At 49.4% G+C, this 16,180-nt stretch overlaps 1 protein-coding gene across 1 annotated transcript in view; it reads right to left on the bottom strand.

Annotated features, from left to right (window-relative positions):
• The window catches only part of HIGD1B (HIG1 hypoxia inducible domain family member 1B), a 67,097-nt gene extending 52,279 nt beyond the window's left edge, over positions 1–14,818 (bottom strand). The window contains exons 1-2 of the mRNA XM_069634261.1: positions 14,720–14,818; positions 2,240–2,341 (exon numbers count right to left, since the gene is read on the bottom strand). Of these exons, the coding sequence (XP_069490362.1) occupies positions 2,240–2,336 (97 nt within the window). The 5' untranslated portion in view covers positions 2,337–2,341; positions 14,720–14,818. The remainder of the gene's footprint in view (positions 1–2,239; positions 2,342–14,719) is intronic.
• Between the last annotated feature and the right edge of the window lie 1,362 nt (positions 14,819–16,180).

Raw genomic sequence — 16,180 nt, forward strand, 5'->3', positions numbered from 1 at the left:
GGGAGCTGAGAACCCCTCTCAACTGAGGGGAGGTTGCCTACCTGGCCACGGTCAAAGCCAGACGTATCCCAGAGGTGGTGTGGGGGAGTTTAAGGGGACCGCTGTCCCGGACTCCCTCAGTATGTATGGAGACATGTCTACATTTGTATCTCGTTCCCTATCACTGTCTGTGGATCAGGTGTCTTTCAGGTGGTACCCAAGACACTACAACTGCCAGAATGCACCAGACTACTCGGAACACTAGGATTTATCATGCGTCCCAGGCTTAAACCCAGTGCAAATATAACCACTGGGACTAGAAGTACCATAATTTGCCTCGACCCAACGGACAAGACCTAGCCTGGAACAGTGTGGTTACCCACATGGAAATGGTAAAGGCTCCCCCATTCAGGAGCCAAATGGGAGACCAAACTCCTAATGCATGTAACCCAGACATGCTACAGGAGAACAGGGAAGCAGCAGCCACAGAACTAGAACCTGCTCTAGGGGAGAACAGGGGACCTTGCCCTGCCCTAGGCTTTTGTGGATACTGACCTACTTGACCTACAGAGTAAACACTGCCAACGACTGCATGACTTGCTGGAAGGAAATGAAGACTAGAAAGGGGTGGGGGAGGAAGGTCTTTATGAAGACTACCTTGGTAAATTCCAGCCCACAATGGGAGGAGTTGGCAGGAGTTGTGATTAGATAAGCTACAGATAGGACCATGTTAGCAGCGGACTGAAAGACCCAATGTGAACTGAGAGAAGCTTCCATACAGGAAGAGGAAGGCTATAAAAAGCTAGCAAAGCTAGCCAGCAGGAAGAGGTGATTGGGTGAGGTCGGGGGAGCTGGAATAAGGCCAAGAAACCAGAGAACAGGGCGTAGCAGGTACCACATTGGTTGATTATATGTAATTGAGAGAATGACTGAAGGTAATTTTGGAGGGAGAGCGTGTGGGGGTTGTGAGAATATGAGTGATAGAAAGAGAGACAGAGATAAAGAGAGCGAGAGCAAGAGATCTGGAAGTGAGAGGCAGGAGGGCCAAGGAGAGTAGAGGCAGGTGCAGTGTGGGGAGAACCGAGTTCTGGGGATGTGGATTAGATCAGGAGGCGGAGTGTAGAGACGGGAGCGATCAGCAGGGAGCTGGAGAGTAGAGACAGGAGGAGAGAGCAAGAGAGAGAGAGAGAGAGATAAGATCAGGAGATGCAGTGTGGAGAGAAGAGGGATCTGAAGTGTGGAGACAGGAGAAGGAAGAGAGAGAGCCGAGACCAGGAGAAGCAGTGTCGAGAGGAAGAGAGAGATGAGAGGAGGGGGGAGTAGGTAGAGAAGAGCGAGGAAACGTTTAAAAGACGATGATGCAGAGGAAAAGCAGATGAGGGAAATCAGAGTAAGGGTACATCCTTTAGATCCTCCCTAGGACACGCAAAGATTAGACCATAGGGGTGCCCTGGCTACAGCGAAACTGTGTAGTATCAAGACCTTTTGGTGTAGGGAGCCTGGTGTAGAGAGGTGGGAGCCCCACTCAAGGTCAAAGGAAATGCTACAGGGACCACTTCTAGATTTGGAAACCAATGGTCTCTTTTTTGTATGTATTTTTATAATAAAAATGAAAAACATATTTCTGGTGTCGAGTGGTTCATTAAGACCATTGTCACACGACACATTCTTGATCCAGTCCTGTTGGAGCTAGGATAATGTATATAATCCCACATCCTAAACGGTGTCCATTCTTCAAGGGTGCGCTTGAGCACATCTACAGCTTATAAGGCACAACCGCTCACTAGTCACTAGTACCAAAGTGAAGTGCATAGACCCACTTGAAACACTTAGTCCTGCCAGGCCATAGTTACCATAGTTCCTCACAAGACCTCTTTCCCAATCCACCACACACTCGATCCTGCACCTCCTAGCAAAATCAAGTACTTCATCTTCCTGATCAACCTAAATATCCTTGTCCCAAGCCATCTGCTCCCCTCTTCCCCACCATCCCCATTTCCCTTTTCACCTTTGCAGATCCAGATCTGGTTACCCCGGGAGTTGGTGGGTAGCGCACCCTGGAGAAGTTGCAAGGTGGTAACAAGCTTAGTGCAACATTACATCACACCCAGGAATCTGTGGGTTCAGAGTGTTTTACTTTAATGACACACCTGGCTGTGCAGGTCTGGGTTGTCCTGTCGATGCAACACATGCAGCACAGTGCAGGAATTGTGTACACTGCTGGTTGTGTTGCGCTTTTCGATCAGTTGCAGCTACTCACCCGCAGGCACCAGTGGGGACGCCCTCATCTTGCGCTGGAGCTTGTCAGATACACTATCTTCGCTCTCTGGCGTCCAGCCCGCTTTACTGGTCGACATTGCCCCTAAACAGGAAACAGTGGGAAAGTTAGGTACTAGTGTAGATTAGAATGTCTTTAGATTCCAACAGAACATGGCGTATAGTCGGACACCAAGGCCCTGCACCAGAAGCCGAACATCACATCTGATAATAAAGTCACAACACGTGCAAAGATCTGACTGCAAACAGTCAAAAGAATAGGTGGGTTGGAATGCTGTATGCATAAGGCCCCAGTAAGGGCCATGAGGCATGGAAAATGGAAAATGGTCACGAGTGGGATGTGCTCTAAGGTGTGAGACGAGGTACCAACCTGTGAGATTCACAGCCGAAGAAAAGGACTGGAAATAAGTGATGTGTGCCAGACAGGGCGAATAGACTCACTCCTCTAAATGCTGCTTTCCTGTGATTCCTGTTTTGTGTCTATTAATACAACCGCACGTGCACAAAGCGGTCTTTTTGCCACCGGCCCCCAACACACACTTCGGCTTTCTCCACCTGTTGCCAAGCTGAGCCAAATCAGCAGTGTCAAGGCAGATTCTGAGGCAAATCAGTTAGGGGTTCTGACAGCGACCACCGTCCAAGCATCAGATTCAACTTTAGTGAGCCAAGGATGTGCAGGGCCTAACTGTGCAAGACACCAGAGAAAGGCAGGATGCCATCCAAGACTGCAGACAGCTGCCATCGAAGACAAGCAGAGGCACTGCCAACAGTTCGGGCTTTTGTGTAGGCATGGGAAAGGCACTTACCAGGCAGTGCTGCAGTGGTATTAATTGCCCATTAATTGTAGCACCTGCAACATAGTGCAAGTACCTGGGCAATGCCTAATACTTATACACAACCCAAAGCTACTGGCTTTACCAGTGCTAGTTTATAACAGGACTTCAGTCAGGACATGCACAGTGCTTATTAATCAAGTAGCTGAACGCAGACCTGGTTAAGACATTTTTATTACACCAGTAGCGTGTTTACAGCTCTAATTAAGTCATTACTCTCGGAAGCCTCTTTGAAAAAACACTGTGAGGCCCTTTGAGTGCAAAGTTTGATGGTAAGATCTATTTAAAGGGAGCTCAAAGGGTTCCCATGAGCAGGTATTTTGGGCGGGGATGGGCAGGAACCGGGTGGGAATGGCAATAGGGATAAGCATGGTCAGGGGCAGTCCATGGGTAGAGTAATAGCAAAATAACACCAACAAGCTTTGTGTCCCTCCTCATGTGCCATGTCTCCCTATCTGTACTCTAATGCAATCGTTTTGGCTTATAGGTGGCACTTTAGCGCCACCTAATAGCCCAAACTAAAAAGGGTTCAATTCAGCATTGTGGTGAGAAAACGCCCTGGACTCACTAAATGTCACTGTTCCCAGAAACTTCAACCCATTTTCTATTTATTTAGCATAGTGCAGGTGCTTCGACAAGAAACTGCACATAGCACATATTGTGCAATCCCATGGTGCCTTGCAATAGTAAACGAGAGGCAAGGACAGATGCATAGACCAGGTGTAATGCACCAGCAAGTGTGCAATGCACTGACAATTAATGATTATTGCGAACATATTACACAATACACATTTGTAGTATGTACACATGCTGCAAGATTATCAATTTGCAGCAGTTACATCTGTGTACTGTAGGTAGTGGGGCAGTATGTGCGATCATACTAGCCTGCAGGCCAAGTGTTCCATCAAGGGCAATGGGGAAATCCCAGCGGTGGAGCAGAAAGAGAAAGCATAGGAAGGATGGGGACAGGAGAGGGTGAGACGGCTTGAGAGCCCAGGGTGCATGGGGGTGAATAGCAAAAGATGGCTGACCAGCTACTGGGGTCTAGACCACAGATGCATTTGTGGACAAGAAGGAATTTAAATAAGGATTGATTGTGCATGGACATCCACCCCGTGCAAAGGTGAAAGACCATCACGTCGCCCCTCCCGGCACCTGACTGGCTAGACCCGGCTGCCCTTCTCCTCCCTGCCACCAGATACAGCTTTACCCCACCTCTGTTCTGTTGTTACCTCTGAAAAGTGCTCTGTTATGCATCTGTATTGTTGCATACCTCTGTAAAGCACTCCGGTATGCATTTATATTGTTGTACACCTCTGTAAAGCGCTCCGTTATGCATCTGTATTGTTGAACACCTCTAAAGTGCTCCGTTATGTATCTGTACTGTTGCATACCTCTGAAAAGTGCTCCGTTATGCATCTGTATTGTTGTACACCTCTGAAAAGTGCTCTGTTATGCATCTGTATTGTTGTACACCTATGTAAAGCGCTCCGTTATGCATCTGTACTGTTGCACAGGCACACCTCTGTAAAGTGCTCCGTTATGCATCTGTATTGTTGCACACCTCTGTAAAGCGCTCGGTTATGCATCTGTTTTGTTGTACACCTGTGATGCGCTCTGTTATGCATCTGTACTGTTACACACCTCTGTAAAGCACTCTGTTATGCATCTGTATTGTTGTACACCTCTTTAAAGTGCTCCACTAAGCATCTGTATTGTTGCACACCTCTGTAAAGCACTCCATTATGCATCTGTATTGTTGTACACCTGTAAAGCGCTGTTATTCATCTGTATTGCTGCACACCTCTGTAAAGCGCTCCGTTATGCATCTGTATTGTTGTACACATGTAAAGCGCTCTGTTATGCATCTGTATTGTTGCACACCTCTGTAAAGCGCTGCGTTATGCATCTGTACTGTTGTACACCTGTAAAGCGCTCCGTTATGCATCTGTACTGTTGCACACCTGTAAAGCGCTCCGTTATGCATCTGTACTGTTGCACACCTGTAAAGCGCTCTGTTATGCATCTGTATTGTTGTACACCTCTGTAAAGCGCTCTGTTATGCATCTGTATTGTTGCACACCTCTGTAAAGCGCTGCGTTATGCATCTGTACTGTTGTACACCTGTAAAGCGCTCCGTTATGCATCTGTACTGTTGCACACCTGTAAAGCGCTCTGTTATGCATCTGTATTGTTGTACACCTCTGTAAAGCGCTCTGTTATGCATCTGTATTGTTGCATACCTCTGTAAAGCACTCGGTATGCATTTATATTGTTGTACACCTCTGTAAAGCGCTCCGTTATGCATCTGTATTGTTGAACACCTCTAAAGTGCTCCGTTATGTATCTGTACTGTTGCATACCTCTGAAAAGTGCTCCGTTATGCATCTGTATTGTTGTACACCTCTGAAAAGTGCTCTGTTATGCATCTGTATTGTTGTACACCTATGTAAAGCGCTCCGTTATGCATCTGTTCTGTTGCACACGCACACCTCTGTAAAGTGCTCCGTTATGCATCTGTATTGTTGTACACCTCTGTAAAGCGCTCTGTTATGCATCTGTATTGTTGTACACCTCTGTAAAGCGCTCCACTATGCATCTGTATTGTTGCACACCTCTGTAAAGCGCTCTGTTATGCATCTGTATTGCTGCACACCTCTGTAAAGCGCTCCGTTATGCATCTGTATTGTTGTACACCGGTAAAGCGCTCCGTTATGCATCTGTACTGTTGCACACCTGTAAAGCGCTCTGTTATGCATCTGTACTTTTGCACACCTGTAAAGCGCTCTGTTATGCATCTGTATTGTTGTACACCTCTGTAAAGCGCTCTGTTTCTTCTCGAAGGTCCGTGCTCAATCAGTACTACAGTAGTTATATAATAATAATAATAAGAGGTGGATGAGGATGAAGGGGGGTTGAGCGGGGTCCTGGTAGCAACGTTCAGTGTAGTGTGAAGGAGAAGAGAGAGGGCTGCACTCGAGGAAGCTGGGGCACTATTGTGCGCTGGAGAGTCTTAGCAGAGGGAAAGATAGAACAGCGGTGGATTTTAAGGCTTTTTCACGAGGTCGCACGTGGGCACCGTAGCTAGCAGAAGAGGTAATGAAGGTGACGAACGGGGAACGCAGTGAATGGAGGAGGCACCCCGATAACCGGGGCAGGGGCCTCTCTCCTTCCGCCCTCTCGCCCCCCCCCCCTCCTCACAGGGGCTGGGGAGAGGGCGGCAAGGGAAACAAAGGAAAGGGCGCCAAGAGCCCTGGAAAGCCCGCGAAGGGCAACAAAAGAAGGAGGAGGGGCTTGGGGGATATAAACGGCTGGCGCCCGGCACAGGAGCACTTGCAGCTTTTCCAGCAGCCGGGCGCCCGCCTAAATTGGAGGATTTCGTTTTAGCAGAGGACTTCGTTTCCCGTGGACTTCGAGGCCGTGGGGACCTTGCCGGAACTTCGCCTGGAGACCTAGCAGCAAGGAGTATTTCGTTGTGGTCGTGTTGCTGGTTCGTGAGGCAGTTCGTGTTCCGGTTTCAGCAGAAGAGGGTTCCAGTGCTGGAATGACTGTTTCACCAAAGGCGGAATGTCGTGCAGCAGCAAGGCGGCGTCGGGTAAGGGACGAACGGGAACGAAGGCGTGCGTCGGAGCGTGGTAGGTGCATATAACACTGTGTAGCTAGTTCTGCTGCAAGAAGGGGGCCATTGAGACGAACTGATTTTAATGAGGTTCACTAGGGGCACCGGGGCGCAAATGATAGCTGGCCCAGTTTAATGTTTAATGAGGTGGGAAAGGGGGTGTTTGGTCGATACCTCGGCTCGGTGGCCTGACGAGGGGATTGGCGCGTTAGCCACGTTAAAGTAATACCACGGTCGGATTACATGACCGTTGCGGTTAAGAGTTAGCGAATGCAGATGGGGCGCACTATCAATTTAGTATCTGCCGGTCAAGTGGCACAGCGAGTAGAGCGCTCGCGTTGACATTCGTGCAGAGCCTGCTAACGCAGGTTCGAATCCCGGCGGGGCCAAACTCAGCCTTTCATCCTTCCGAGGTCGATAAATGAGCACCACACACCGTGGGTAATAATAAGCAGCGCTCAGATACCTGAGGGTTCGTAGCGCTATATAAATGCCAAAAATTATTATGCATGAGGGTTAACAGAGGCGAGATTATCGGGTATGCACGCAAAACGTGATTAAAAGGAGCGGCTGCAGCCTTAAAGCTATTGGAGACTGGCTGCCAGTTAGCTTCGAGGGCACATCGGTGTGTAGCCGTGCTCTTCCCTGGCACATAGTACATAAGCAGGCTGTCCTCATTAGTTTTGTTGGTACCAGGAATAGTTATCTCTCTTCGCGTGGTTGAAGCAGCATGTTGGGGTTTCAGCTGGGTGTTCATGCCGAAATCACATTCATGTGAAGCTGCATTAGTGCAACCATGGTGGAGGCAAGTAGGAGCATTCTTACTAAGGAAAAATTGTTGGAAAAGGTTGTCCAAATTTCGCACAGAACTTGCGGTGTTACATAGTGCACCTTGTTGGCCGGGCTTGGGGTACTGATCGTATGCACAACCAGGCACGCATGGTGGGAATGTTACAGTAGGGAGCGGGGGTGTCCGCAGCATGCGAACAGACAGGTGTTCTCGGTTAGCTTAGCACTGCGAGAGTTGTCAGACACAGGTTTTAAAACTGCATTCAAACTTTGTGAACAGGGGGAGGATAGCTCAAGGGATAACGTGCTTCCTTTAGAAGCACGATGATTTAAAGCACCCCTAGTTCGGTCCGCGCTCAGAAACCACGGGGTATCGAGCGCATTATAAATAACATCATATGTCAGACACAAATACTAAGGTGTTCATTAGAGGCGGGCGTGTATGCTTCCATTGCGGTCGCGCTGGCGGCAGTAGTAGTGGTAAACCTGGTCATTGCATGCACGGTTATGGCTGTCAAGAATGGGTCACTGCAATTGAGCACCTACGGGGTGTTACTTCACTGTGCATCTAGTAGTTTGGACCAGTTTTACTGTGCAGTAGTCTTTAAATTGCACAATTTACAACACATGTACCGTCAAACTCCACCCTGGGAATTATTTGAATAGTCGGTCCGAAAGGAAAATAATTGATGTTGCAACGACGGGACAAGTTTTAAATTGGTGGACCAAATGTAATGCGCCAGGCTGACCCAGCTTCGGGCAACCGCCGCGTCTTCTGCAGGCTGGAGCAGCACGGGGAGCATCCGCTCTCTATTCTGCAGCGCCCGTCCCATGATAGGTTCCACCATTCCCACTATGGTATTTCCCACCCAATATGCTTGACTTGAGCTGCCCCCCCTTTTCAATTGAAAAACACGCGGGGCGATATGGGACAAAATAACCTTGCTTGCACGCTGCCGCGCGTGCCTAAGGCCGCTCTCCATTTTGTGTCAGTATATTGTTTGCGGCATGTGCATTATGCGAGGGGTAGGACAATGGGCTGGGGGCGTTTCAACTATAGGCACCTGATGCAGCGCGTGTGGGTGCTGATCTATTTACACAAAACACTAGGACAGTGATTGCATCATTCACGGCATAGTTGGAAGCTGCGGGGTGTCTTGGTACCCCAGGTCGTCTTATTGGTGATTGGGGAAAGAGCTAGTAGATGGGTTGGAAAATAGGGCCACCCGGGATTGGCACAGGGGAAGGCTCCCTGGACCAGTAAGTAATGCACGCAGTGGCGTGCAAATTCAACCGAGAGGCCATGGAAAGGAATGGGTAGCGAAGGAGGCCAGAAGGGGACAAGCAGTTAGCGGGGCTGGCATATCGTCCACCAAGTTTTGGTCATTGCCCACCGGCCCCAACCACTGGAGGTTTATTACAGGGTGGTTTGGAAACGAGAGGGATAGAATGGAAGGGCTCCACCCGTGTTAAGAGGGCCAGGGTACTTGAGTAAAGAGCTGCACCTAGGGCACGGAGATCGGATTATGGTAGGTCTTCCCGGTTTGTACGTGGAATTACTGGCCGTCACGGGGATTGGGAAGTGGAGATAGCCACAGTGGTAGCTGCATGCGGCTGGGTTGCGTAGCAGGGGTGAGAAGGATGATGCGGGTGAATCAAGGCATTCAGTATGGGATGACACGCGCATAACAGGGGCATCTTGAATACGAAAGGGAAGGTTTCAAAGGTCGGAGAAGTAATTGGGCAGCGGGCCAGTGCCCTTGAGGAACGATTATACGCTGGATATTGGTATGGCACGGTAGTGTTCAGCTGTTACAGGGGTGCACGTAGGTTTTGCTGAGGGGGTTTCCTAAAGTTATGGTGCAAGTGGCTCGGAATTGGCTGGTAAATGAGGGCAGGGCTTGCGATGCCCGCAAGAACGGCAGGGCGTTGGGGCTACTCAGAGAGCTCACAAGGTGCTTGCTGCAGCTGAACGCAGAAGTCAGGGTACGACATATACCCGGGGTTCAGAATGTGGCCGCTGACTCTCTCTTTCTCGTTTACAGTGGGGAAAGTTTTGGGAAAATCATCCAGAGGCAAGCACAAGGATGACACCCTTCCAGACACAATGGTGGGTATTGGTTGGGGAGATCTGAACTCGCTGAGCGACACGGCACTCGCACCAGGCACAATGCAGAGTTATAGAGGGCGCGGGGAGCAATTCATGGCCTTTCAAAGCAACATCTTGCCCGAGAGTGAGAAGGAAAGGCCAGTGCGGGCCTTTGCGGGATGGTGTTGGCACCAAGGAAGGTCCAGGTCTTGGGTGGCTTACCACCTAGCAGCAGTGGCGCATTTCTATAAATTGGGGGGCAGGCCTGATCCCATCAAAGAATATTACATTGTTATGGCAATGAGGGGCTGGGCCAAACAGGCGACAGTTAAACCCGACGAGAGGCGGCCCATAGATGTGGGGAAGTGGCACGAATTGATCAGGAGTTTGGTGGTGGTGTGTAGGGATGATTATGAAATAGCATTGTGCGCAGCAGCCTTCTCACTGGCAGTTTTGGGGCCTTAAGGGTGAGCGAGCCGGTGCCTGCCAACAAGAAGGGTAAAAGTGTAAGTTTTCTTAGGAGCTGTGATATGGGGGTACAAGGAGAGCGGTATACATAATTTTGAGGAGATCCAAGACCGATCAGAGGGGGAAAGGTAGAAGCATTGTGTTTGGGGGTACCCGGGACAGTCCGGTTTGTCCAGTAGGATGCGTAAGCAAGTATTTGAGTTTGGAAGATTGACACGGGGGAGGAGCCCCCTTTTCTAGTACATAACGAGGGGTCAGCGTTAAGTCTGTTTCAGTTTAAAAAGGTGTTGGACATGGCGCTGGTGGAGGCAGGGTTCTCGAAAGGAGTTTATGGGACGCATTCCTTCAGGATAGGGGCAGCCACATTGGCGGCAGGGATGGGCCTGGGAGCAGAGGCAATCAAGCAGATTGGGGGCTGGAGGTCCGGTTGTTGTAAGCGGTATGTCAGGCCTGGAAGAGAAAAATAGCATCGAAGAAGGGAAGGCGACGGTCCACCTGGGTGGTGGGCCATTCCTTTGTGTCAAGGGCCAGGGCAAGCTGGACAGCCTAGCAGGTGTTGACCCCCTGGGAATACAGGGTGCAGTGGCACGGAGTGCCGGGTATGAAATGAGCACAGCTACAGGGGCACGTGCGCAGACTCCTGAGGGAACATCGGGGGCCCTAGGTGTTGGTGGTGCACCTCAGGGGCAATGACTTGGCTGGTCTGGGAAGGGGATCTTGCGCAAGGAAATGATGTCTTCCTTACAGGAGCTATCGGTGGTAATGGGAGAAACTGAAATCGTGTGGTCGGAAATCATCCCGAGGCACGAATGGAGGGGTGCTGAAAGTCAGGCGGCCGTGGAGAAGTCAAGGAGGAAACTGAATTGGGCTATGGCTAAGTTTTGCAGAGGGAGAGGCTTTCAGCATAGCAGACATGGTTGGATCAATCTTAAAAACACAGAGTATTACGTGAAGGACGGAGTTCATTTGTCAGAACAAGGAATGGACTTGTTTTTCTGGAATCTCTGCACAAAATTTCTGGAGTTATAAGCAAGGAAAGGGGGGAGCCACGGTGGGCGGTAACCCACCTTTGGCGTGGCGGGTTGTGGCAACCTATGATAAGACAAAGACTCCGAATGAGCCATTGCTAAACCGGAAGGGGCTTCGCCCATTCTAGACAGCACCTCCTGGGAGCCTAAACGGCGGGGGTGTCTGGCGGTAGCAATTGGGGCTCAACTTCCCCCCAACAAACGGCGCTCCCCCAGTCCGCAAAGACCTGCACGGGCAGGCGGTTCTCAGACTCGAAGGCCTTGGGGGAGTTGTGCCTGCAATCGACATGGAGGTAAAGGGGGAAGCAGGACGAGGAGCAGTCGCCACACTTTTGGAACACTTTTGGAACTATTTTATTACCTGTTTGCAGTGGTTATGTATATGTAAAAATAAATCTGCGGCCTTGTTATGCCAAACCAAAGGAAATGTCTCATGCAGCACCTTACTGGAGGGTAAGGAAAGGGGCTTACAGGATGAGAAATGTTGGATGAAAATGGCATAGCTAATGGACGAATGCCCAGGTTATGAGCGGATGTAGTTCGGCACAGCTAGTAAACAGAACCCCCAAACTGGGAGCCATGCTAGATAGAGTGTAAAACCGAGATTAGACCCGCACCAAACTAAGCACATCTTTTTAAAAAAAGTTCCTAAAAGTGTATTGGCGCCGACACCAAGAGAGTCCCAGTGTTTGGCCAACAGGGTGTGAGAGTGTCAAGGGAAAGGATGAAGGGCTGAGGTGTTAGAAGCCTGGAGCACTCAGGTAAAATAGGGCAATGTTGGCAGTCCCTCCGCTCTCCTGCACCCCTCTCAGGCACTTCCTCTGTCTGTCAGTGGCATAGAGTGTAAACCTGTTAGGGGGAGAGGCAGAAAGCAGGGGAGCAAAGGCTCCAGGCGTCATGCAGATGGTGTCTTCAACATACGCGCACAAAACCCCAAATAGCCTTCATATTGCCAACAAGCATTGGCAATGCCAACATATTGGGCTTTTGTCTATGCATGGGAAAGGCACTTGCCAGGCATGGCCGTAGTGGTATTAAATGGCCATTGAGGGTCGCAGGTGCAAAATGGCGTGAGTATCGGGGCATCTAATAGCAGTGCTGGGAAAATGCCTAATACTAATACACAAGCCAAAACTGTTGGCTTTGCCAACGCTTGTTTTTAGTAGGGCTTCAGTGAAGGGCACGCATAGTATTTATAAATCGAGTGGCTGAAGGCAGACCTGGTTAAAACATTTTTATCACAGCAGTTCTGTGTTTACAGCTACAATTAAATCATTAACTCAGAAGACTGCTTTGAAAGAACATTGACAGGCACTTCCATTGCAATGTTTGATGGTAAGGCTTGATTAAAATGAGCTCAAAGAGTTCCCATGAGGAGATGTTTTGGGCGGGGAGGGGCAGGGACTGCGTTGGAATGGTCCTAGGGATTAACATTGCCATGGGTGGGCAAATAACCAAACAAAACCTACAAGCTTTGTGTCACTCCTCACATGCCATTTCCCCCTATCTGTACTCTAATGCAATAGTTTCGGCTTATAGGTGGCACAAGCGCCATCTAATAGCCCAATCCAATAAATGACCCTTGCCTGCACAGCCACAACCCACTCACACTGCTATGAACTGGCCCTCACACTACCACTAAATTACACTTGCACAGACACCAACAGACTCACACTGCCCCAAATAGATCCTCACACAGACAGAAATATATACCCTCTCTCTACTGCTAACTGTCAGAAAGGCCTCACAATGTGCCAAAGGTCCCTCACACTGCCATAAACTGACCCACACAAAACGGACCCGTAGAGAGCCACCAGCAGGTTGCACACCAAACCCTCAAGCTGCTACTAAGTGACCATGACGCCTGTTCTTAAGATCACCTAATGTTAAAGATTATCGTAAATCAGAGGTCTGCAACCTGCAGTTCTCCAGATGTTTCATGCTATGACTCAATGATCCCTCATTATGGCTTATGCTGGATAGCACTAGTGAGAATTGTAGCCTAAAAAACCTAGAGGGCCAAAGGTTGCATCATGATGACCAACTACTAGCAAGGTAAAGGCTCTGTACTCTGACTTCCAAGTACCCATCCATATTGCCATCCATCCATCCTCCGCCCATGAAATTCATCCATCCTTTCAACCGCCAATCCATTCCCCATACATTGTGGTCTGCTCACTCCCTCGTAGTACTTTCTTCCCTCAGCCTGCACCCCCTGTTCTCACTGCCCTCTCTCTGAATTATCTTCTTTTAGCAGCGCTGGAAATGAAAATGTGCTCTACAAACCCAACTCCCATGGGGATGGGCGTGTGTTAGAGTCATGACAGACAAGTGATAGGCTTTTTAAAAGTGTGAAAACTAGAGAGCTAAGACAACACGCTGCTTCATAGAGAGGACCTGAAACGTGCACAAATCGCACAATAAACCAACCCAACAATTTATAAATCATTGCAGTAACATGTTGGGTAAAATGGGTATTATGTTAGCTTCATTTTTCAAATCCTGAATGGGAGCCTTCAATTACCATCATGCAAAGCGATGTTAAGCCTAAAGACCTCAACAGTAAAAGAAAAAAATGATGAAAGGTCACCTGCTTGTAGCCATTGTTTCACATGACATTCAGCTTCATGCACGCCTCGACCTCCCCCTCCCCATTATAAGGGACACGACAAAGAACATAGCCACTTGGCTTTTCCTACTGACTGCTGTCTCTGCAGCTATCTAACGTGAACTGGACTTCAATGTGCTTTAACGCAACAACAAACGATGATGCACACCTCTTCTGAGCTCAGAAGTTAAGTCTCCGAGCGCTGGCAGGCAGCGGCAGCGGGAGATCAGTGCTGAGTTCAGTTTCCAGGGAAACTCTCCGGTCGAATTCCCACCCTGTCTTTTTTAGTACAGCGCTCTGTTGCCTTTTAGCTAGGTTTGTGCAATAATAAGTTACAGGAAAGTATATCTGCAAACATAAAAAAACATCCCACCCACTCACCTGCCATCCATCAAATTAATTCACCCAAATTTGCAACAAAGCAGTCCAAAAAAGAAATCTCGCATGCTCCAAAACACACCCATCTACTGCTGGTAAACACTCCTCCCCGCCTGCCCGCACTCCCATTCGTTCACACTCCTTTGATGACACGGAAGGTAGGCGCTGCATGCCTTTTTTACAGAATGGTCTGGAGGCGCCTTGGTCACTAGAAATGTGAAGGTGCGGCCTGTATTTTAGAGGTGGTTCTTGACTGATCCTACTGTCGGAACAGGAGGTGGTGTGCCAGTCCCCCCCCGCCCCCAATTCCCTCCCCGACCCCCTTTCAGTTTCGTCCAGTGGAGCCATCTGATGCAGTCTTTCTAATTTGGGGCTGCACTACCTTTGCATGGTCTATAGCACAATAGGCCTGAGGACGCCAGTGCAAGCAGGAGGGAGACGTGTTCTTGCTGTCTGACAGTCTTGCAAATAAGACAACCTTAGTCCAAATTCCAGCTTCTTCACTTGGCCACACTGTGTGATCCTGGGTTTCACTTCCATTGCATGCCTGCTTTGGGGGCCCATAACGACATGCACGGCTCAGTAGTAAACCCTATATTTAAAACAAAACGTGTCCATGTCAATGTGCTCTTCGGGACCCGAGCGACTCACCTGTTGACCTCCGCACGCAGGTACTCCGCGAGGTCCCGGGATATACGTTCTCCCTGCGTCCATCGGCAACGCTCCTCTCCGCCAGGCCCGACAGATGCCGAAGCTCTCCAGCCTCCCAGGCTTTTGTATGGAGACATTTGGGCCGCTTCCCACTCAGACACTGTGAAGGTTAGGACAGGTCGCCTTCTTGCCTTGTACTCAGGAGGGGGATATCAAGGAGGTTGGGGCTGGAGAAGGGGAACTTGGCACCAGTTGCAATGGCCTTCACATTCCACTAGCATCCCATCTCTCCCCAGCCGCTTCCTCTAAGCCCCGGGACATCAGAATTCATGTCTACTTCCTCTCTCCGAGCCAATTATTTAAACCGCTGACAACCCCAACATGAAAGAACATTATTTCAAGTACACCCCATGTTTACATGTTGTGCAGGACAAAGTAAATATTTCCTAGAGGTGATGCAAGGTGCCAACTGTCTGTCCCCATAGAAAGCAAACACTCAATGCATGGGAAAAGGCTTTGGCCGCTTTTATGAAACACTCAACAATAGCAATTAATATTTACAACACATGGAACTCTCCTGTGACGTCAGAGGACACTTATTGGCAGAATGGCTGTGACCAAACAAGCAGCTAAGCGCAGCAACTACTGCTTTCAATCAAATGATTAGATGGGGAGCGGCAGTGACCAACCCTAGCCACCGTCACCTGACACCCAGGGGGCAACCAAGGTCTGACCCTGGGTTTCATGACCAGTCTGCCTACTATGGGCCCGGAATACCCACCCCCGCAACCCTGGGAGATTCAGACACTAATCGCCTTTAACTCCCCAAAAAATCTAGAAAGGGGTCCCTGAACGATGAAGTTCGGCCATCGTGTGGGAATCTAGCGCTACAAACACACTCCCCATTGCAGCTACCATGCTTCAACATGGACAACTGGCTAAGAATTGTTTCAAGAAAAATAATACACAAGTTCCCTCCTGTGATAAGTTGGCTCGTGCCCCCCGAGATCCCCGCTGATCAGGCCTCACCCTCCCATACCTCACAGACTACGCAGGACACATGTCTTGATCGTTCGGGTTCCCGGCACTTCTAACGAGCTCGGGTACAGACCGTTTAAACTGCGCATGTGCCACAGCAAACATCGCTGTCGCGCTCGCGTGACTTTGTCACATCCTCCTTTTTCATAACGAGAACATAAACCCAACATAATTTATAACATGCTGTCAACGTGACATACAGACCTGAGAAGGTATATCAAAACAGTGTAGGGGCCCAACGTAGGCAAATACATGTAACTGCATCTTTGTTTCAGCTCGGGGCCATGATGTAGTCCTTGAACCTCATCGGACATCTCCGGCCTTACCGACGGTAAATACCTTTCTCTTGTCATCTCATAGCTTCGATCTCTCTCTCTAGATTATGTCCTCCCTATTTCAGGATCCCCTGTGTCTTCTTCGGGG

The sequence above is a fragment of the Ambystoma mexicanum genome, chromosome 13, assembly GCF_040938575.1.
Source record: "Ambystoma mexicanum isolate Mex_15411 chromosome 13, UKY_AmexF1_1, whole genome shotgun sequence".
Classification (NCBI taxonomy): Eukaryota; Metazoa; Chordata; class Amphibia; order Caudata; family Ambystomatidae; genus Ambystoma; species Ambystoma mexicanum.